This window comes from Dromiciops gliroides, chromosome 2 (genome assembly GCF_019393635.1).
Source record: "Dromiciops gliroides isolate mDroGli1 chromosome 2, mDroGli1.pri, whole genome shotgun sequence".
NCBI lineage: Eukaryota > Metazoa > Chordata > Mammalia > Microbiotheria > Microbiotheriidae > Dromiciops > Dromiciops gliroides.
Window position 1 is genome coordinate 610514627 of NC_057862.1, and position 23475 is coordinate 610538101.

Genomic DNA, 23475 nt, shown 5'->3' on the forward strand with positions numbered 1-23475 from the left:
GCTGGGGGTGGTTGCGGGGCGGCCAGACGCGCCTTGCAGCCCCGGGAGGGGGGAGCCCTTGGGGACATCCAGGAACGCACGCCCCTGCCCAGCAGCCGTTGGAAGACTCAGTCAGTCTGTTTAGGGGTCCCCGACAGCACGTACTCCTCCGGACAGGCAGTTACTCCGCGCAGTTCGTTGTGCATTGAGGCAACCCAACTGGTGGGGAACGAGGAGAGCCCTGAGCCGACGGGCCAGGCCCGGGGCCGCCGGCCATGACCTTGGGCCGAGGGATGGCTTCGGTGGTGCTGAACGTGGGCGGCGCCCGATACTCGCTGTCCCGGGAACTGTTGAAGGACTTCCCACTGAGTCGGGTGAGTAGGCTACACGGTTGCCGCTCCGAGCGGGACGTGCTCGAGGTGTGCGACGACTACGACCGTGAGCGCAACGAATATTTCTTCGACAGGCACTCGGAGGCCTTCGGCTTCATCCTGCTCTACGTGCGCGGCCACGGCAAGCTGCGCTTCGCGCCGCGAATGTGCGAGCTCTCCTTCTATAACGAGATGGTCTACTGGGGTCTGGAGGGCGCACACCTCGAGTACTGCTGCCAGCGGCGCCTCGACGACCGCATGTCGGACACTTACACCTTCTACTCGGCCGATGAGCTGGGCGCGTCTGGCCGCGAGGAGGCGCGGGCTGCCAGGGGGTCCGAGCCGGCGGCCGCCAAGAAGCGCTGGCTAGAACGGATGCGCAGGACCTTCGAGGAGCCCACATCCTCTCTGGCCGCGCAAATCTTGGCCACCGTATCGGTGGTGTTCGTGATCGTATCTATGGTGGTACTGTGTGCCAGCACCCTGCCCGACTGGCGGGCCGCGGCTGTGGATAACCACAGCCTGGAGGAACAGAGCAGGTACACCGCCGGCCCTGGGAGGGAGCCTTCCGGGTAGGATGCACCGCTGCTTTGCCCTCTCCCCAGTGTCCAGTCCAGTGCAGTCCAGTCCAGTCCAGTCCGTCTGTCCAGTTTCTCTGTTCTGTCTGCTTGCCGGACTTCAGGTCTCCAACCCTTAAATAAGCTAAAGGAAAAAGGGGGTCTTCCCTTGCACTTCTCTCACTATGCCTAGGCATAATAAGGAGCCCAAGCTAGGACAGAATAGGACACAGTGAGTACAGTGAATAAGATGTTATTAAAATGATTCCTTTTCAATTTGAGAAATGATTCCTTTTCAATTTAGCTATTTGCGAAAATTCCCCAAGTCCTTCGTCAGAGAAAATTGTTATTGGAGACAGAAACCACCTTTTTCTGTAATTAAGGTTTCTTTTTTGTAGGAAGCAACAGGTTAATTGGACTTCTAAACGTCTAGCTTCCTGATTTAACACCTTAGCCTTGAGCTAAGGGGACTTTGAATTATTTGCCCATTTTAGTCAGTTTGAAAGGTTGCAGGCTTGTTAAAGTGAAATGTGGTACACTGTTGAACAATCTGTATGCTAAGCCTTGGGCTTGTGTGCTGAAATTGAATTTTTATATCATAGAAGAGGCTAACTCACCAGCACGCCGTAAATAATGTGTATCCTATCCTCCCACCTTAAAAAGTTTTATTAATGCAGTCTTCTTGTTGCACTAGTCAGTTCCCCAAATGCCATCCTAATTCCTTCTCCCTTCTTCTCCCTTCCACCAGCAAAGTATTTAGAGAACAAAGCAACTGTCCCTACTGTGACATCAAAGATTGACACTGGCCTTCAGTCACACTTACACAAAGGAAAAAACGACTGGCAAAGAAGAACATTTAATCCTACCCAAACCCTTATTAACTGTGATGAAAGATCAACATTTCCGGTTTCCCTAAAGCTTACTTTGCCCTTTTTATGATGATACCATAATCCTGTGTTTAGGCAGTGCCTGAGCAAAGAAAAGCAGGGTATTTATTTCACATGTTTAATACTGGTACCTTAGTGTCAGGAATTAATGTAAAGTACAGTTGTACCTTCTAGAAAAGAATGTGTGTGTGCATGTGTGTATGTGTATGTATGTATGTATGCATGCATGCATGAATGTATGTATGTAGAATCATAGATGGAAATAGAGGGACCCAAAAGTGACCTTTAAGACCACAGGCTACACAGATGGAAGGGAACTATGATTCTCATAATGAAGAAACAGGCTTTCAGAGAAGTGGCTTGTGCTAGGTTTCAGCGGGTAGTCACAGCTGAGTTTAAACCCAGGTCCTCTTCAAATCCAATCTATTTTCTTACTTCACCATACTGTCTCAATTCTAGTTTTACAGCTTTATTTTTTACAGATAGGACAAATACAAAGAATTCTCAAAAATATGCTGTGCTTAAACTTCAAGGCTGCTAGAGCTTAGTTTCCCTCATCACCCATTAGTGTTAATCACAGAGTACATAGACTCATTTCATCTTTCTCTAATTGAGAAGTGCTGGTTTGCCTTACAATTAAAGAGTATTTATTTTACTTATAAATATTTCTCTTTTTTTGGAGGAAAGGGGCTACATAAATCTAATAAAATTGTCTAGAGTCAAAGGGATGCCATTTTGTGATGAAATAAAAGATGATATACTTTGAGAAGAAATTCATTAGACTAGCCATTTAGTTGAGTGTTTTAGGAGTCTTATGTTTTCAATTTACATATAAGAATTATCTAGATAGATTAAAATTCGACTAAATGTTTATTTACTTTGTGCCAGGAACACTGCTAAGTGTTGGGAATACAAATGCATAGAAGTAAAAAAAACCACAATTCTTTTTTATTTATTTATTTTTTGGTGGGGCGATGAGGGTTAAGTGACTCGGCTCCTCCTGAATCCAAGGCCAGTGCTTTAACCACTACACCATCTAGCTGCCCCCTAAAAAACACCATTCTTGTCCTCAAGGAGCTTGCTACAGTCAAGTGGGGGAAGACAACATATAAAAGGGTGATGAAAGTGGAGGGGATATGGTGTGGAGGCCTGGTTGTGGGTAGGAGAAGGCAAAAGAATGCTCATCTTTGAGAGCCAGGGGACACAGGTGGCAGAGTCCAATATCTACTTATATTTCACCCTACAGTAAAATTATTGTATATATTCAAGCATACAAAAAGTCTTGATTCTTTAGATGGGTAATGTAAGAAATAAAGAAGAAACACATCATAAGAAAGTGACCGGCCTGGGAATGATTTGACAATATCAGCAGAATTCCAAGGATATGTTTGGTTGCTCTATACGAGAAAAATAAAGTGGAGAATGAACACCATTGTTGGTACAGATATCGAGAGGTCTGGCTAATGGCCATATATAATAAAGAAAAAGAACCAAACTTCAAAAAAAGATTTGCAGGAAAAATGTAAGTTAACTAGAATGTGAAATGGACTTCATTTAGTAGGGTCAGATCTATGCTGGAATGCCTCAAGGGCAGAGGGGACCGCTGATGTATTGTCAGTTGGTCATAAGGGAACAGAAGAGGTCAAGGAGAGAAGCTAAGATACAGAGAAAGAAAGAAAAGGAAGAGAAAAGGGTTAGTGTGTTTTTATAACATTTAGATGAACGTTTCTTTTTTTTTATAGATATCCAGACATTTCAGGTGAAAGAACCTTTTTCTTGACTTACCCAGTTTCTATGATGTGCCTCCTTATTTGCATCTTGTATAAAGTACAAACTCCTTAATTTGGCATTTCAAAACCTTCACAGTGTGGCTGTAGTCTATTCTGCTTTTCAGCTGCTCTGAACTACTTGCTGTTCTCCTGACTCAGTCCATCTCCCCCCTTTGCAGCTTTGCACAGATGCTGTGGTCTCCCTGGAATGGCATCTCTCAAACCCTTTGTTTCCTCTAAGGCTTAGCTCAAGATGCTATCTTTACAGGAGCACCCCCCCCCCCCCCGCCCCCACCTCCTGTCCTGATCCCTCTAGCTGCTAATGCTCTCTTCCTCTTCCAATTTGTATTTTCAATCTGTGTAAATGCTTCTTGAGGGCATTGGCTATTTATCCTTTCATCTTTTTATGCCTACCATCCCTAACCAGATAGACCAGCACAGTGGCTGGATGATTTTTATTTGTACAGTTGGGCTCCACTTAAGAAAACTCTGTATCTAAAAGACAAAATAGGTTTATTAGAGTGACAGCTTGGCTTATGGAGGGTGTCTTCACTTAATAAACAAATTCACTGGTTCTCTCTCTCTCTCTCTCTCTCTTTTTTTTTTTTTTTTTTTTTGCAGGGCAATGAGGGTTAAGTGACTTGCCCAGGGTCACACAGCTAGTAAGTGTCAAGTGTCTGAGGCTGGATTTGAATGCAGGTACTTCTGAATCTAGGGTCAGTGCTTTATCTGCTGCACCACCCAGTTGCCCCCAACTAGTTCTTTTTTACTCCACTAATTCTTTTAAAAAAGATTTTCCCCTAACATTTTTTATTGTTGTTTTAGTTGTTTCAGTCCCAACTCTTTGTGACCCCCTAATTCAGGCTCCTATTATTTCAAAACTGAACTGTTGTAATTACTCTCCTATTTTGGCTCCATCCCTCTCTCTCTTGCTTGTACTCTATCTCTACAACACCGTTAGATCTATTTTCTTTTAACTGCTTTGTTTTTGCTCCTCCCTTGTTCAAAGCCTCCGTAGTTCCCTAATGCAAACCCGATGAAATAATTTCACATTTATAAAGTACTTTTAGGTGTCCAAAACACTTCCCTCAAAATGTTTCTTGTGAAATAGTATAAGTAATGGGTCCATTAGTAGTGTAAGTAATAGATGAAGACATTAGGCCTTGGTGAGGATAAGAGACTTGTCCAAGGTCCCATAGTTAAGTGAATATTAGAACTTAACTGTGAATCCATGTTTACTCGATTCCATGTCTAGTATTTCAACCATGCCATTCAGTCTCTCAGATAAATAAAGTAAATAAAAACTTACTCTGGCCTTCAAAGTACACTTCCATAGTGTGATTCCAAGTTTCCTTTCTAGCCCTATCTCATTATCTTCAGTATATTGTATAGTGGACATTTTGCTAGATGCTTGAGTATAGGGAGAGATATTTAGTCCCTGCCCTTTGAGGTATTTACAGTCTACTAAGGGGATAAGTAAATACAGGATAATTTAAGGAAAGGAGAGAACATTAACAATTAGGCTTATAAGGAAAGTAGGAGGTAACACCAGAGTGAGTCATGGAGGAAGGTTCAAGTTCTAATTCTGGACTAGGGCACTGTTAGTAGAATGTAAAGGGAAAGAACGTATATGAGAAGAACAATCATTTCATAAGAGCCTACTATGTTCAAGGCACCATCCTGGATGCTAGTATGCAGCCAATAAACAAATACAAGATAAAGCAAGGTCATTTGAAGTGGGAAAGAGCCTAATGACTGAGGGGACCAGGAAAAGCTTCCAGTAGGAATTGATGCCTGAGCTGATTTGTGAAGGAAGTTAGGGATTTGAAGAAGTACAATGGATGGATGAAGGATTGACAGGACTCTGTTTGGAGTGGAGGATTGGGCTCAAACCCCAGTTCTGCTATTTGTCATTTTTTTGGGGGGGGCGAGGCAATTGGGGTTAAGTGACTTGGCCAGGGCCACACAGCTATTAAGTGTTAAGTGTCTGAGGTCGGATTTGAACTCAGGTCCTTCTGAATCCAGGGCTGGTGCTCTATCCACTGTACCACCTAGCTGCCCTATTTGTCATTTTTTGTTTTAGTTTCCCCACTTTAAAACAAGGGGGTTTGATTTGATGACAGATATTCTATTTGTGTGTGTGTGTGTGTGTGTGTGTGTGTGTGTGTGTGTGTGTGTGTGAGGCAATTGGGTTTAAGTGACTTGCCCAGGGTCATGCAGCTGGTAGGTGTTAAATGTCTGAAGCTGGATTTGAACTCAGGTCCTCCTGACTCTAGGGCCGGTGTTCTATCCACTGCGCCACCTAACTGCCCCTATGACAGATATTCTAAGTGTAAATCTTTGATCATGTGACTTGATGGCAGCTTGGCTATGAGATGAAGGAATGCAGGAAGGGAGGGAGGGAAGAAAGGAGGAAGGAAAGAAGCATTTATTAAGCATCTACTATGTGGCAGGAGCTTTACAAATGGTATTTCATTTAATCCTCGCAATAACCCTGGGAGGCAATAATAGTAATAGCTAACATCTATATAGTATCTGAGACAGCTAGGTGGTTCAGTGGATAGAGCCCTGGGCTTGTACCTTGTCAGGAAAGTATGAACCCAAATCTGGCAGTTCATACTCACTAGCTGTGTATTCCTGGGCAAATCACTTAAACTCTGTTTGCCTTAATCTAATAGAGAAGGAAATGGCAAATCATTCTAGTATCTTTGCCAAGAAAACCCCATGGACAGTATTGGTATACTGTGATCCATAGGATCAGGAAGAGTCAGACGTAACTGAACAACAACAAGTATAGCACCTGCTTTGTGCCAAGTGCTTTACAAATATTATGTAATTTGATTCTTACAACATACCCAGGAGGTAGGTGCTATTATTATCCCCATTTTACAGATGAAGAACTTGAGGCAAACAGAGGTTAAATGGCTTGCTTAGGGTCACATAGCTAGTAAGTGTCTGAGGCTGGATTTAAATTCAGAGCTTCCTCATTGAGCCTAGTGCTTTATTCACTCCCTTAATGAGTGTTTATTGACACTTAATCCATATTGTGGATAAAGCACTGGACCTGGAATGAAGACATTGGTTTGAATCTCATTCAGATACTTACTGGTTGTATGGCCTTGGACAAGTCACCTCTGAACTTCTTAAAATCAGGGAGTTTAACTAGATTGACCTCTAACATCCCTATCAAATTTAAATTTATGATCTATGAGGATCATACTACATTTCCAACCTCATTACTCCCCTTCACTCACCCTATTTTCCAGCCAACTTTTTTTTTTATTTTTGGTGAGGCAATTGGGGTTAAGTGACTTGCCCAAGGTTACACAGCTAGTAAGTGTTAAGTGTCTGAGGTCAGATTTGAACTCAGGTCCTACTGACTCCAGGGCCGGTGCTCTATCCACTGCACCACCTAGCTGCCCCTTCCAGCCAACTTTGATCTTGCCAACCTTGTCTCCTTGCTTTTCCTCACATACAAAACTTCACCCTCCAGTCCCTTTGTACTAGAGATTCCCATGTCTGAAATGCACCCCTCCCCTTCTAATCATCATGGTTTAGAATCCCTGGTTTTCTTCAAAGCTCGGTTCAGACACCTCTTGGTCCAGCAGGCTTTTCTTGGCTCCTAGTACCTTCCCTCCAAAATGATTTCTTTTGTCTATCTCTTGTATCTTCTTGTACCTTGTATATCTGTGAGAGAATAGAAGTCCCATGAGAGGAGTCACTGTCTCATTTCTGCCCTTGTATCCCCAGTGCCCTCCTGGCACAGAATTTTAACTTCTGAAGGCTAGGCTAAGTGAGCTGTGAAGCAATGATTTCTTCTCCCTTTTGTTTTTTCTCTTCTTCTGCTCCACATACTCTACTAATTGGCATCCTTTAAAAGATTTTGTTCATTATACTTCTATAAATGTTTTTATTGTTCTCTACTTAATAAATCTTACCCGCTTTCATTCAATGTTAAGAACATGCTCCTTAGAGCTCCTATATTGAAATTTTGATCTTAAATGTTGATTATATTGTTCATAGTTTTTTGGCTTAAAGTCATAACATTTTAAAATGAAATTTAGGAGGTAGTTGTAAACCACTTTCTATGTAAAAGTAGTACTTAAAATTGGGAATCTGTCATTTGACTTTTTAGTTGAAAACCATATTTCATATATAAACACATATATTTTATGCATATAAATGAAATGCATGTTATTCATATACATACATATATACACATACTTATCTACCTTAGCTACCAGCCCAGCAAGCTCTGAGTCTATGCTTTAATATACACATATACACACATATATGTATACACACAAACACACACACACACACACACACACACACATATATATGGCTAAAGCATGGACTCAGAGAGAGTTTGCTGTGCTGGTAGCTAAGGCAGAAGATACTCCTGTGAAATCTCCATTGCATGGCAGTCATTGCAAGTCCAGAGTATAGTCCTCAGGAACTTGATTTTTTTCATCTCAACTGGAGATGCTTTGGTCATTGGTAGATGATTCCCATCACTGAAACTTCCACAAGATGGTTTTGATAAACTAGAATGTCGATTTGTTTATTTACAATGAAACGTATAATTTCCAAAGCAGTGGGAGCACTTCCCTTAACTGGAAGTTAGCATTGATATTCTCATCTTAGGAAAATATACTTGGAAAATGAAAGTATGAGTAGATAATTGCATGGTGAATACAGAATCTGAAAGAGAGGGAGGTGACCTTAAGGGATGTTTTGTTGTAGTGGATAGAGTGCTGGACCTGGGGCTAGGAAGTCCTGGATTCAAATTTTGCCTCAAACACACTCTCAGTGACTATGGACCAATCATATAACCTCTCTAGATCTCACTTTTTTCATCTGTGGAATAAGGGTTGGACTCAGTGACCTCTGAAGTCTCTCCTAGCTTTAAGTCTATGGTCCTTTGGTCACAAGCTAGTAGTGTCTTCCCTCCCAAATTACTCTGTCCTCAGCTAGAATAATCTAGATCACTTTTTAATTTTCTTTTTTCAGGGTCAGCCTCTTGTGTTGATTCAGTAGAAATTACTATGAAATTGCTCAGTTTTCAGATTTCCTTAGCATTCACCAAATACATCTGTATCCTGTATCCTTGTGATGGATATGGGTCCATTCCTTGGGAGAGATTCAAGGGAACATATGGACAGAAGTCTCACAGGATAAGAAGCTGTGGCTGGATTGTGATCTGCACCATGAGTTTGCTGAAGTATCAGAGATAGATATGTTATAATTTGTAAAATTATGGCCTGTTTTACATTAGTTACATTTTAAATGATTCCTTTTTATAAGAGACACCAAAAGTCTTTGCTGAGATGTGGGAAAGGCCCCAATCTTATTAGTGGGATGCTTATAAACCATTTCCTAGGGTGAATTACTTTGGTAGCTGGATAATCTCATTTGTTTTATATTAATTCTTAATAATATGTTTTGGAGGCTAACTTTTAACCTTGTTCTGAAATATCTACAGCCCCCAATGCACTGACCTTGTTTTAAATATTCAAATAAATTGGATTATTTGAGAATTTAATCATATACATGATCCATGATTGTGATAGAATATAAATCAGGGTTTCAGTGAAATTCTACAGTAGCACAACAGTACTCAATGACAAATAGGCAAAATCTTTTTTTCTGCCAATTTTAGAACTCACTGTAAACATTGCTCATTTGTCAATCCCCTTACCCCTACTAAAGCACTAAAAGTGCTCATTTCTTTTCAGAAAGCAAAACATTTTTGGTGTTAATCTTAAATATTTTAATATTATGTAAATGTTAATTTTTACAACATATGGAAATTCCAAATCACTTCTAAGTAAGATATGACATTTTGATGGTATTATATAGAGTTAGATTTTTTTTTTACAATGCTAAAACCCATACTTGATTATAAAAACGACCCAAATTGGCCTTCAGAGACATAAAGAGCTTTTTTTTTCCTTTTTGCTTCTCTGAAGTGCAGCTTTGCCTCTTTCTTGGCTGATAATAACTTGGCTGGTTATACCTTCTAAGATACATTTGAACTCCTAAAATAAAAAAAAAATTATTTCATTTTTCCATCTGAGGGTTGTATTTTTTTTTTTTACTAAATATAGGGGTTGAAGCAGTTATGCATATATGAATAATTTCTTAGCTTATGAACAGTCAGAACTTGTTAACATTTGAAATGTACAGGCAAAGCAAATATGGAATTGAGACAATTATCTGAATATTTTAGACCAAAAAATACTTTGGAAGAGAAAAAGTTTGCTTAACCTTATCCACCAATGGCTAGTTTGCTAAGCCTTTTGCCTTCTGGTATTTTTATATATGACAATATAAGTCAACTGATGACTTAGGTTTCTTCTTACTTGGATTTTTCAATATAGCTTCAGAATTGAATAATGATAACATTCATATAGGACTTTAGAGTTCAGAAGGCACTTTACATACATTATTACATTTTAAGCTCCCAACAACCCAGGAAAGTTGGTGCCAGAAGTGTTATTATCCCCATTTTACAGATAAGGAGACCGACGTTTAGGAGGGTTAAGTGATGTCTATGGCCACAATAGTTTAGGGTCAGAGGCAAGGTTTGAATCTAGATTTCCTTCATTTCTAATCTGGGACTGTACACCATGTAGAGCAGATTCCAATGTTCAAATAGGTTGTATTACAAAAGTTTATAGGACATTTGCAGTACTCAGGTCTGTTGTACTATTCATGCCATACTTTCAAATATTCGAATCTCATTGATTCTGGAGTTCACTCCAATGATGCCAGTCAGAACCCATCCATGTCTGCCTTTCGTATTCAACCCTTAAACATGTCCTCCCAGGAGTTTGCCACAGGTGGTTCACCAAACATAGGGGAAGCCTTCCTTATGGGTTTTTCTTCTTGGCTGCTCTACTCTGCACTTCTGTGCAAACCATATCATCCTTCAAGATCAAATTAGCCTTGATACTTACACCTTAACAGTCCCCTCCACCCCCTGGGACCTCTGAATGGAGGATAGATCAAAGAGCTCCTCCCTAAACCTCCATTTAAAGATGATCTCCAGGTCAACTATCTCTTCCTTCCCCACCTGGCTACATTACTTGGGACTTCATCATGCCCCCACCTTCATTCCTCCTCCTTCCTTCCCCAACTTTGATTCTTTTTTATGTTCCCCCACCCCATAAGATTGTAAACTCCTTTAGTGCAGACTGTTTTTCTTTTTAGTATCTGTGACTCTAGTACTCAGCACAGTGCCTGGAACACACTAGGCATTTAATAAATGTTTGACTGACTGATTGGGGCCACCAGTGGAACCCTCTGGCCAGCCTCCATTCATCCTTAATCCTTAGCTCTCAGTATGTGATTATCCCATCCTTTGTCATGTAGCTCTTTGATGACATCCTTTACTTCTTTTGTCCAGAGGTCTTTGGGTCTTCTGTTGTAGCCTGTTCACATCTGCCATGTGCCTTTTCATTACCCTCAACTTTAGTTCTTTGGGGCAGGGGTATTCCAGGCATTGCCTCCATACAGCAATACCATTAAATGTTTGTTGAAAAGATGAGCCTTAGCTGATATGGGAAAAAAAGTTTTAAAAATGCTTTCCAATTTCCTGGAAGTCATTTAGCTTGCTCTCCTCCTTTTCAGTTACCTGCCCCTGTTCATCTGTATTGTTAACTGTTCATCTATATTGTCTTCCAGATATACATACTGTTGAACATGCTCTATAGTATCTATTCAGAAGCATGTTGAAACTTGAGCAATAGACCTTCTTCATCCATTTGTTTTGTCCTGCATGGATGGCCAAACTCTTTTGAGTGATAATAGATCTTTCCCAGAAATGTCTCAGTAGTGTTGTGGGACTCAATGCAATCAACATAATGTCATCTGCAACAGAAACATCTGGAGAACCTCACTCTCCACTGAGAATTCCTTCTTATTTGGGACTCTTCACTGGATTTCTTCCATCACATTGACAAATGTTTTTGGCCAGTATATCTCTCCTTGTTTTTTATACTTATAGAACCTGATATTAGAAGGCGAATGAACAAGGTTATTTTTATTATAACCTCCAAGAAATCTTTAATGATCTTGATATTTGGACAGATGACACCTTGTTCTAGAACAGCCTATAAGGTGGTGTTTTGTTCTACTGAGTTGAATGGTTTTTTGAAAAAAAAAACACAATAAGCACAAGGGTATCTTTTGTGCTCAACATCTTTCAGTACATTTCAAGACGGTAAAGCTGGGATTGAATATCATTTGTGAAAACCTTTTTGTTCCCTCTTAAGACCCTCGTAGAGGGTAAAAATCATTATCCTAATGAGTTTGTATAGATGAGAAGTTAAGGCTATAGTTAGTTGTTGATGTGTTTCCAATAACCTTATTTTATTATTATTATTTTCTTTTTGGTGAGGCAATTGGGGCTAAGTGACTTGCCCAGGGTCACACAGCTAGTAAGTGTTAAGTGTCTGAGGCCAGATTTGAACTCAGGTCCTCCTGACTCCAGGGCTGGTGCTCTATCCACTGAGCCACCTAGTTGCCCCTCCAATAACCTTATTTTGATATTATTAATTTCCAAAATTTTTTGTACACTACTGGCACCTTTCATTCCTTGAGATATTTTGGAAACGCCCTGAACACCCCCAAAACTGTATCACCTCCAGCACATATTTTCTCAATCTATGTTTAATCTAATTTAATGCTTTTACTGTCTTTGTTTTTTTCTGATGCTTTTGTTACTTCTTCTGTAAGCATTTCAGGCACTGTGATGTTAGGGACCAAGTTTTATGGTTCCATAATCATTGATAGTTAAAACATTTTGTTGTAATAAATTTTGTAAATCTTTTCTATTTTTCTTCTATTTGTAGTGATTTTTCAGTTTTCATTTTTTAAATGTACTTGGAATGATTTTGCTTAGTTGGCTATACTGCAAACTTTCTTTGGACTGATTTTACCATCCACTGTTTCTCTCTGCTTTATGAGTTGACATTGTTCATAACCTCCCATCATCCTTCTTTGTAGGATTTTATAAATTTATATTCTAATTAAGTGTTGCCTATGGAAGGCAACTTCATTTTCCTGTAAGTTAAATATTTACTGACTTTCTGGGCTCTTTATTTTCCCCATTGTAAAAATTATTTTATATTGGTTTAACTTCTGGAAAATATACTGGTTGGCACCAGTGACATTTCTGTGATCCATTTTTATACTCTTTTTTAAAAAATAAAATTTTATTGATATCTTTTGTTTTTATTTCACCCAAACTTCCCTTCATCCTTTTTCTTACCCCTTCGTAGAAAGCCATCCTTTACAACAAAGAATTTTTTAAAAAGGAATAAGAAGCTGGGCAGCTAGGTCATGCAGTGGATAAGGTACCGGCCCTGGATTCAGGAGGACCTGAGTTCGAATCTGGCCTCAGACACTTGACACTTACTAGCTGTGTGACCCCTGGGCAAGTCACTTAACCCTCATTGCCCCACCCCACCAAAAAAAGAAAAAGAAGATGAGAAACCTAACTGATTAATACATTGAAAAAGTCTGACATTATATGCAGTGTTCCACACTGGTAGACCTCCTGCCTCACATCTAGAAAGGAATGAAGGAATGTGTCTTCTCATATCTCTTCTTTGGGACCAAGTTTGTCCTTTGTAATTTGGCAACATTCTTTTTTTTGGTAAGGGAATTGGGGTTAAGTGACTTGCCCAGGGTCACACAGCTAGTAAGTGTCAAGTGTCTGAGGCTGGATTTGAACTCAGGTACTCCTGACTCCAGGGCTAGTGCTTTATCCACTGCGCCACCTAGCTGCCCAACATTCATTTTTTAAAATTGTTTTGTGGTTGGGTTTTCCCCCTCATTTTCATTGCAGTATTATCATGTATGTTGTTTTCTTGGTTCTGCTTGCATCATATCACATAAGTCTTTCAATGATTCTATGTATTCATCAACTGTTGTTTTTTACATCACTCTAATAGTTCATTAAATTAATGTAACACAATGTATTTAGTTGTTTTCCAATCTACAGGAATCTATTTCCTTCTAGTTCTTTGCTACCTCAAAAAAAATGCTGCTATATATATTTTGACGTATTTTCAAGCTTTCTTTTTATTAATGACCTCTATTACTAAGAGTGGAATCTCTGAGTCAAAGAGTATGGGCATCTGAGCCACTTTATTTTTATAGTTCCAAATCACTTTCCAGAATAGTTTTATTAATTCACAGCTCCACCAACAATGAATTAATGTGCCCATCTTTCTACAACCCCTCCAACACTGGACCTTTCTGGTTTTTTGTCATCTTTTCCAACTTTCTAGATGTTAGATGAAACCTCAAAGCTGTTTTGTTTTGTATATCTCTTATTTTTAAAAAAATAATCCTTTCATATTGTTAAGTTTGTATTTCTACTTTTGAGAACTGCTTGTACATTTGGTCACATCCATTTGAGAATGACTTCACTTTTTATTTTCTATATATCTTGTTTAAATAGTTCAAGGTCAAACATTCTTAGCTGGATGTCTTTGGAATATAAATCTAGCAGTGGTATTGCTGGATCAAAGGGTATACACAGTTCTATAGCCCTTTGGGCATAGTTCCAAATTGTCCTCCATAATGGTTGGATCAGTTCACAACTCCACTAACAGTGGATTAGTGTTGTATTTTTCCACATTCCCTCCAACATCCAACATATTCCTTTTTTGTTATATTAGCCACTCTGATAGGTGTGAGGTGGTACCTCAGAGTTGTTTTAATTTGCATTTCTCTGATCAAAAGTGATTTAGAGCATTTTTCATATGACTATAAATAGCGTTGATTTCTTTATCTGAAAACTATCTATTCATATCCTTTGACCATTTCTCAATTGGGGAATGACTTTTTTTTTTTTTATAAATTTGACTCAGTTCTCTCTACATTTGCGAAATAAGGCCTTTATCAGGGATACTTGTTATAAAAATTCTTTCCCAGTTTTCTGCTTTCTTTATAATCTTGGTTGCATTGGTTTTTTGCAAAAGCTTTTTAATTTTATATAATCATAATTATCTACCTTACATTTTTAATGTTCTCTATATCTTCTTTAGTTCTAAATATTTCCCCTGTCCATAAATCTGACAAACTATTCCATGCTCTCTTAATTTGCTTATGGTATCACCCTTTATGTGCAAATCATGTATCCTTTTTGAACTTATTTTAGTATGCAGTGTGAGATGTTGGCCTATACCTAGTTTCTGCCATACTGTTTTCCAATTTTCCCAGAAATTTTTGTCAAATAATGAATTTTTGTTCCAAAAGCTTAGATCTTTGGGTTTATCATAGGCTAGATTACTATAGTCACTTACTATAGTATAATTCATACCTATTCTATTCCACTGATTTACCACTCTATTTCTTAGCTAGTACCAGGCTACTTTGATAATTACTGCTTTATTAAACTACAGTTTGAGATCTGGTACTGCTAGACCACCTTCTTTTGTATTTTTTTTCATTGATTCCCTTGATATCCTTGAGCTTTGGGGTTATTTAAGCATTTTATTTCTTCTTCTGTTAATCTAGGTAATTTATATTTTTACAAGTATTCATTTCATTTAGATTGTCAAATTTATTGGCATATAATTGGGCAAATAACTCTTAACAATAGTCTTAGTTTATTTTTCATTGGTTGTGAGTTCACCCCTTTCATTTAAAAAAAAAATTTGGGGGGGGTGAGGCAATTGGGGTTAAGTGACTTGCCCAAGGTCACACAGCTAGTAAGTGTCAAGTGTTGGAGGTCAGATTTGAACTCGGATCCTCCTGACTCCAGGGCCGGTGCTCTGTCCACTGTGCCACCTAGCTGCCCTTGCGCCACCTAGCTGCCCCACCCCTTTCGTTTTTGATACTAGTAATTTGGTTTTCTTCTTTCCTTTTTAAAATGAAATTAACCAATGGTTTATCTATTTTATTGTTTTTTTCATAAACTAGCTTTTAGCTTTATGTATTAGTTCAGTGGTTTTCTTTCAATTTTATTAATATCTCCTTTGACTTTCAGGATTTCAAAATTGGTGTTTAATTGGTATTTTTAATTTATTCATTTTCTAGGGTTTTTTTTTGGTTGCATGACCAATTCACTGATCTGCTTTTTCTCTATTTTGTTGATATAAGCAATTAGAAATATAATTTTTCCCCTAAGTACTGCTTTGGTTCTGTCACATAAATTTTGATATGCTGTCTCACTGTTGTCATTTTATTTAATGAAATTATCAATTGTTTCTTTCATTTGTTCTTTGACCCACTTGTTTTTTAAGATCACTTAATTTCCAATTAATTTTTAATCTCTCTTTCCTTTGTCCATTATTAAATGTAATTTTACGGGGCAGCTAGGTGGAGCAGTGGATAGAGCACTGGCCCTTGAATCAGGAGTACCTGAGTTCAAATCCGGCCTCAGACACTTGACACTTAATAGCTGTGTGACCCTGGGCAAGTCACTTAACCCTAATTGCCTCACTAAAAAAAAAAATGTAATTTTATTGCATTATGATCTGAAAAGCATGTGTTTACTATTTCTGTTTTTTTGAATTTGGTTATGAGGTTTTTATGTTCTAATGCTTGGTCAATTTTTGTGTAGGTGCCACGTTCTGCTGCAAAAAAGCATTTTTTTTCCCATTCAGTTTTCTCCAGAGATTTATCATATCTAACTTTTCCAGAATTTTATTCACTTCCTTAATTTCTTTCTTGTTTATTTTTGGTTAGATTAATCCAGTTCTGAGAACAAAAGGTTAAGGTCCCCCACTAGTATAGTTTTATTATCTATTTCCTCCTGTAGATGCTATACCATTTGGTATATAGATGTTAAATATTGATATAACTTCATTGTTTATGGTACTTTTCAGCAAGATATAGTTTCCAGCTTTATCTCTTTTAGTAACATTTTTCCTCTTGCTTTGTCTGAAATCATGAGTGGTACCCCTGCTTTCTTTGCTTTGGCTGAAGCATAATAAATTCCATTATAGCCCCTTACATTTACTCTGTGTGTATCTCTCTGCTTCAGATGTGTTTCTTGTAAACAAAATATTGTAGGAGTTGGGTTTTTAATCCATTTTGCTATTTACTTCCGTTTAATGGGTGAGTTAACTAACTGTATATTTTCCTCCTTGCCATTTTTCACTTTTTTATCCCCCCCTTACTCCACCACCATTTCTCTCCTCACAAGTTTTTTACTTCTGATCACCACCTTTTCCAGTATACTCTCCCTTTTATCAGTCTTCCCACCCCCTCCTATTTTCCCTGTCCCCTTTTTTCACTTCCGTATAGGGTAAGGTAGATTTCTATATCCAACTGAGTGTGTATGTTATTCCCTCTTTGAGCCAATTTTGATGAGAGTAAGGTTTAAGCTTTGCCTGCCACACCCCGCCCCCCATATTCCCCTCCATTATAATAGCTTTTTTGCACCTCTTTTATGTGGGATAATTTACTCCACTTGATCTCCTCCTTCCTTCTACCTTTTTCCAGTGCAATTTCTTTCTTACCCCCTTTATTTTGTTTTTGTTTTTTGTTTGTTTTGGTGAGGTAATTGGGGCTAAGTGACTTGCCCAGGGTCACACAGCTAGTAAGTGTTAGGTGTCTGAGGTCAGATTTGAACTCAGTTCCTCCTGAATCCAGGGCTGGTGCTCTATCCACTGCGCCACCTAGCTGCCCCTTAGCCCCTTTATTTTGTTCCTTGGGGTATCATTACATCAATATCACCTTATGTCTATACTTTCTGTCTTTATAGACACCCTAAAATTGCCCTTATAAGTAATAAAGTTATTAAGAGTTATAAATATCATCTTGCCATATAGAAATATAAACAGTTTGATCTTATTGAATTTGTTTTGTTTTTGTTTTGTTTTGTTTTGTTTTTTATCTTTTTGTGTTTCACTTGAGTCTTGTATTTGCAGGTTAAATTTTTTATTCAGCTCTGGTCTTTTAATGAGAAATTCTTGAAAGTCCTCCATTTAGTTAAATGTTTACTTTTTCCCCTGAAAAATTATATTCAGTTTTGCTGAGTAGGTGATTCTTGGTTGTAAACCTAACCCTTTTGCCTTCCAGTATATTGTATTCTAAACTCTCTAGTTCTTTAATGTGGAAGCTGCCAAATCCTTTGTAATCCTGATTGTAGCTCCATGATACTTGAATTGTTTCTTTTTGGCTGCTTGCAATACTTTCTCCTTGATCTGTGAGGTCTGGAATCTGGTTATGATGTTCCTGGGAATTTTCATTTTGGGTTCTCTTTCAGGTGGTGATTGGTGGATTCTTTCCAATTATTTTTTGCCCTCTGGTTCTAATATATCAGGGCAGTTTTCTTTGATAATTTCTTGAAAGATACTGTCCAGGCTTTTTTCTTTTATCATGACTTTCAGGATGTCCAGTAATTCTTATTTTATAATTATAAAATAATTCTTATTTTAATATCTATTTTCTAGGTCAGTTGTTTTTCCAATGAGACATTTCAGATTTTCTTCTTTTTTTAATTTTTAAATTTTGTTTTGTCATATCTTGATATCTCATAGTTTCAACATGTTCTATTCTAATTTTTAAGGAAATATTTTATTCAGTGACCCTTTGTACTTCCTTTTCCATATGGCTAATTCTGTTTTTTAGTTATTTTCCTTGGTAAATTTTTGCCTATATTTTCCCATGCTATTGACTCTTTTTTTTTATGATTCTCTTGCATTACTCTCATTTCTTTTCCAAATTTTTCTTCTACTACTCTAATTTGCTTTTTAAAATCCTTTTTAAGTGCTTCCAGGAATTCTTTTTGGGCCTGAGACCAAATTATATATATTTTTTGAAGCTTCACCTATAGCTATTTTGGCACTATTGTCCTTTAAGTTTATGCCTATTACCATAGTAGCTTTTTCTTATGTTCTTGCTCATTTTTATGCTTTTTTGGGGGGTGACTTGGTTGAGGGTTGGGGCCCCCTGCTATTTGGTTGTTATAGAAACAGAATCCCCTTGCTGGTAGGCTCCAGGACCAGGATCTCACTGTAGGCATTGAGGGCAGGCCTTCACCACGGTCAGCAATGGGGTCAAGGCCTTCCTAGTGGCCTATGCTAGGGGGTGGGGTGGGGTTTCTGGTTTGGGGCCTTCCTATGCTGGCCCAGACTACTCACTTGCCTAGGGGGCAGATGGTTTACAGGAAATAGGGCCTCACTGGTGGATTGCCCCAGGCTTAGAGTCCTACTGTAGGTGACCTCCTGTGAGGTCTACTGTAGCTGCTACTGCTGCTGCCACCTCAGGTCACTGCTAACACTGCCCTGGCCTCTGCTGCTGCTGCTGTTGGACTTCACTCCCCTCCCACCCAGTTAAGAGAGCCCTTGCCTGTGCTGCTGGAAAGCTGATTCCCTGCTCCTGGAACAATTCAGAGACATTATTTAGTTGTTTAGAGGGGAAATTTAGGGAGACTTTGGGGAGTTCCTTCCTCATGCCACCATCTTGGCACTAGAAGTCTATTTTAATTTTTTTAATTAAATTTCAGTCAAGAAAATCTGTCTTTTCTCCCTCCCAAACCTCCACTTAAGTCCCCAATGAGAAAGAAGAAAAACACCCCCCCCCCATTGAAAATGTATAGTTAAGGGGCAGCTAGGTGGAACAGTGGATATAGTACCGGCCCTTGAGTCAGGAGTACCTGAGTTCAAATCCGGCCTCAGACACTTGATACTTACTAGCTGTGTGACCTTGGACAAGTCACTTAATCCTCATTGCCCCAAAAAAAAAAAATGTGTGGTCAAACAATATAAATTCTTCCCATTAGCTATATAAAAAAAAAGTGTTACTCTGCCCTGAGTCCCTCATCTCTCTTATCAGGAAGGGGGTAGCATGTTTCATCATAATTTTTTTCATCATAATTACTCTTGAACTATGGTTGGGCATTGCATTAATCAGAGTGTTAAAATATTTCATTGCTTGTCATTACAATAAGACTGTTATATTATAATAGTAGCTAGTATTTATATAGTGCTTTAAGGTTTGCAAAGCACCTTAAAAATATGATCTCATTTTATCCTCATCACAACTTCAAGATATAGATACTACTATTGTCCCCATTTTATAAATGAGGAAACAAAAATTAAGTAACATGCTCAGGGTCATACAGCTAGTGTCTAAGGTCAGATTTGAACTCAGGTCTTCCTGAGTCCAAGTCTAGCACCCTGTCCAATGTGCCACTTTGCTACCTAAATTGTTCTTCTGAATATGCTCACTTTACTCTGAATCAGTTCATAAAAGTCTTTCTAGGTTTCTATGAAACCTTCCCCTTCATCATTTCTTATAGCACAATAGTAATATATCACATTAATTGTTTAGGTATTTTCCAATTGATGGGCATTTCCTCAGTTTCCAGTTCTTTGTTATTGCAAAAAGAGTTGTTATAAATATTTTTGTACATGAGAGTCCTTTTGTTCTTTCTTTTATGTCTTTAGGGTATAGAACTAATAATGGTATCACTGGGTCAAAGGGAGTGCACAGTTTAATAAGTTTGGGGGCATAGTATTAAATTGCTTTCCAGAATGACTGGGCCAATTCCCAGTTCCACCAAAGGTGCTTTAATGTACATGTTTCCCTGCAGTCTTTCCAGCATTTGTCATTTTCCCTTTTTGTCAACTTTTCTAATCTTCCAGTTCTTTTTTTTAAAGAATGTGTTCATAATATAGAAATGTGAGGCTTCTTCTGTTAATCAACATATCTTTGAGGTTTTTCCTCAATGTGAGATCTTTAGAGTACTAACAATCAAGTTAAATTATTGACCATCAAAAAACTATTATTCTTAGTACATTCTGTCTAGGTACAGTTTGGGGCATACTTGGTGGTGATGTTGTCCTCAAGGTATCTGTAAACCTAGTGAGAAAGAGGTAGTAGGTAGTGTGCCCCAACTAGAAGTCTAGTGAGGAGGGTAAAAATGTTCTGTCAGTTGACTTATCCTGCCCTGTCTCTCACTAGCCATGACTAGAGTCTGGCCATGTTATTCTTCTGACCCAGTCTAGAAGCCTAATGTGGAAGCAGGCAGTGTTTATCCTGGTCCCCCTTCACTAGCTGAAAGTGGGGCCAAAGCATCTTGGTCTGGAAGCCTAGTAAGGCAGTGGGGGTGCCCTCACCAACTGAGAATTAATTTGGAAATCCAAATATAATCTATGTTAATTCATCCCCTGGAGCCTCATCCTTTACTAAGAGGGAATAATACCTCCTGTCCCCTTAAAGTAGGAGGTTTGTTTTTTGTTTTTGTTTTTTTGAAGGGCAATGAGGGTCAAGTGGCTTGTCCAGGGTCACACAGCTAGTAAGTGTCAAGTGTTTCAGGCCGGATTTGAACTTAGATCTTCCTGAATCCAGGGCCTGTTGATTTAGCCACTGCGCCACCAAAGTAGGAGTTTTTAACACTATTTTGTGTCATGGACCCCTTTGGCAGCCTGGTGAAATCTAGCAACCTTCCTTCTCAGAAAAAGGTTTTTATTTTTAAAAATTCCTAATCGAAAGAAACAATAAGTTTCAGTTACAATTAGTGAAAATAAAGATGTAACTTTTTATCCCACATCATACCCCACCCCCAAATGTACCCACATACTCCATGCTCCCTGGCTTAAGAATTTGTACTTTAAAAGAATTAAAACCTCTTCCCAGACTAATATCCACATTGACATTAATCACATAAACAATGATATAGGCTTGTCTGATATATATTTTTTGGTGTTTGACAGATACGTAGACATATATAGAATGCAAAAGGAGGTACAGTCAGGAAGTAAGCAATTTTAGGAAGCATATTTGCTTTTGACTAGCAGCCAAGAAGGACAAACCTCTATCTGTTTCTCCTTCTGTGTCTTCTTCCCCTAACTGAGCAGGAAGTAGAGGGGGAAGTGAGCATCCCATCAGTTTCATTTAATGCCATATTACAAGAGAAACTCTATCAAGTTCTAGAAGAAGACAAGGAAGGAAGCTGTCATACAGAGATCAGATGTGTGTTTGACCCTGTGCCTCTTTCTCTTTTGCATGGTGTATAAGATGGACGATCATCCAACTTTTCTCTTTCCAGATTCCTAAAGCTAATTAAAAAAAAATCACAGGTTAGTGAACTCCGGGACAGAACCTATTTGGCTAGTCTCAAGTATTGGTGTCAATGCTTCCAGCAGCCCAAGAACAAAAGGCTTACATTCTTTCCTGGGACCAGAAATTTTAAAGTCCCTTGCAAAAAGTCAGCCAGGGTATATTTGCCATTTGTGATTGTGTAGCACAACTGGTAGAAAACACATCAGCACTTAAAAATAACAAGAGTGATTATCCCAGAGGCTCAGGTAATCAGCCCCATAATATTTAAAGCAAGCGTACCTTAACAATGCATGCAATAGATATAGCTCATATAGGAAGAGCACTTCAGTGCTGAAATGTGTAAATTACCTTCAGGACATAGAATGTACATATCTTAAAACAACATGCATATCCATATCACACAGACAACTAATAATAAACAGGAAAAGACAAAGCTAGCTAAGTATAAAAAATCAATAGGCCTGAAAAAAGCCACCATGAATGTAATCATTAGCATATATGCAAATAAACAATGAATAAAATCGTGAATAGCTGAGACAGATGTAGCTGTACTACAAATACAACAGAAGTGTATAAGCTAATAAACAATCATAAAATAAGAAAATATAAACATAAGCGTACAATTATATATATACATCAATAAGTCTGCAATTACACGTAAGGCAGGCTTTACACAAGCAAGCCCTAGTATTGTCCCTTGTCTACAAGGGACAAGAAACTGCTTTTGGTTAACTGGTAACAGTATAAATTTAGCTAGTCATAAATGGAGTGAGTCTAATTCTTTTGCAATCTGAGGGCCTTTCTGCCCCCATACTCGAGCTGGTTGATGGTATGGGTTGTTATCATCATCATTATCCTAAATATAGGCTTTGTTGTTTAGTCATTTTCAGTTATATTCAAGTTTTTGTGACTCCTTTTTTTGGGGGGGGGTGTGCACATTTCTTGTCAAAGGTACTGGAGTGGTTGGCCATTTCCTTTTCCAACTCATTTTATAGATGAGGAAACTGAGGCAAACAGGGTTAAGTGACTTGCCCAGGATCACACAACTAGTGTCTGAGGCTGGATTTGAACTCAGGTCTTCTTGACTCCAGGCCTGGCATTGTATCTGCTGCATCACCTAGCTGCTCCTAACTATAGTCACACTTCTCTAAATTGGAACTTGTTGAAGTGGCATTATTTCCATGCTCTGTAGGCTCTGTACCTTAAGAGGCTTAATAGCTGAATTTCTAGGCAAGAAAGGAATCACTTCCTAGTTCAGTCTCCTGTATAAATTGAGATTCCCCTCAATTCCAGGCAGTTGTTGGTAATGGAATACATTTTCTCCACTAGAAATGTCACTCAAAGCCTGCATCTGATTCAGACAATTTAATTAGTGGAAGGTCTCTTTTTCCCAGAGTTTACTGTGGTTGTGTCCACTGCTTGTCTTTATTCTCATCAGAAAGTCCATCTAGCTCTCCTATGAGCAATAAGTGGTTGTAATGAATTAGATTTATTGTACCCTATTACTTTCTTTCTTTCTTTCTTTCTTTCTTTCTTTCTTTCTTTCTTTCTTTCTTTCTTTCTTTCTTTCTTTCTTTCTTTCTTTCTTTTTTTAAGTGAGCCAATTGGGGTTAAGTGACTTGCCCAGGGGCACACAGCTAGTAAGTGTTAAGTGTCTGAGGCCGGATTTGAACTCAGGTACTCCTGACTCCAGGGCTGGTGCTCTATCCACTGCGCCACCTAGCTGCCCTGTACCCTATTACTTTCTAAGGCTATTTTCCAAGCAGGCAAGTTGCTAGTTGCTGGCTATCTCAACAGCTTAGTCTGGGACAGCTTTCCATTACTCTGGTAGTCTATGTAACTTGAACACCATAGTTTCTTAGAGAACTCACCTTCT

The 23475-nt window shown here is 38.7% G+C and overlaps 1 protein-coding gene across 2 annotated transcripts in view; it reads left to right on the forward strand.

Moving 5' to 3' along the window:
- The first annotated feature begins 228 nt into the window (after window positions 1–228).
- Window positions 229–23475, forward strand: part of KCNG3 (potassium voltage-gated channel modifier subfamily G member 3) — a 51509-nt gene continuing 28262 nt past the window's right edge. The window contains exon 1 of one of the 2 annotated variants that reach the window (XM_043989979.1): window positions 229–922. In XM_043989979.1, the coding sequence (XP_043845914.1) occupies window positions 255–922 (668 nt within the window). In that variant the 5' untranslated portion in view covers window positions 229–254. The remainder of the gene's footprint in view (window positions 923–23475) is intronic. The other variant, XM_043989980.1, reaches the window with a different exon arrangement.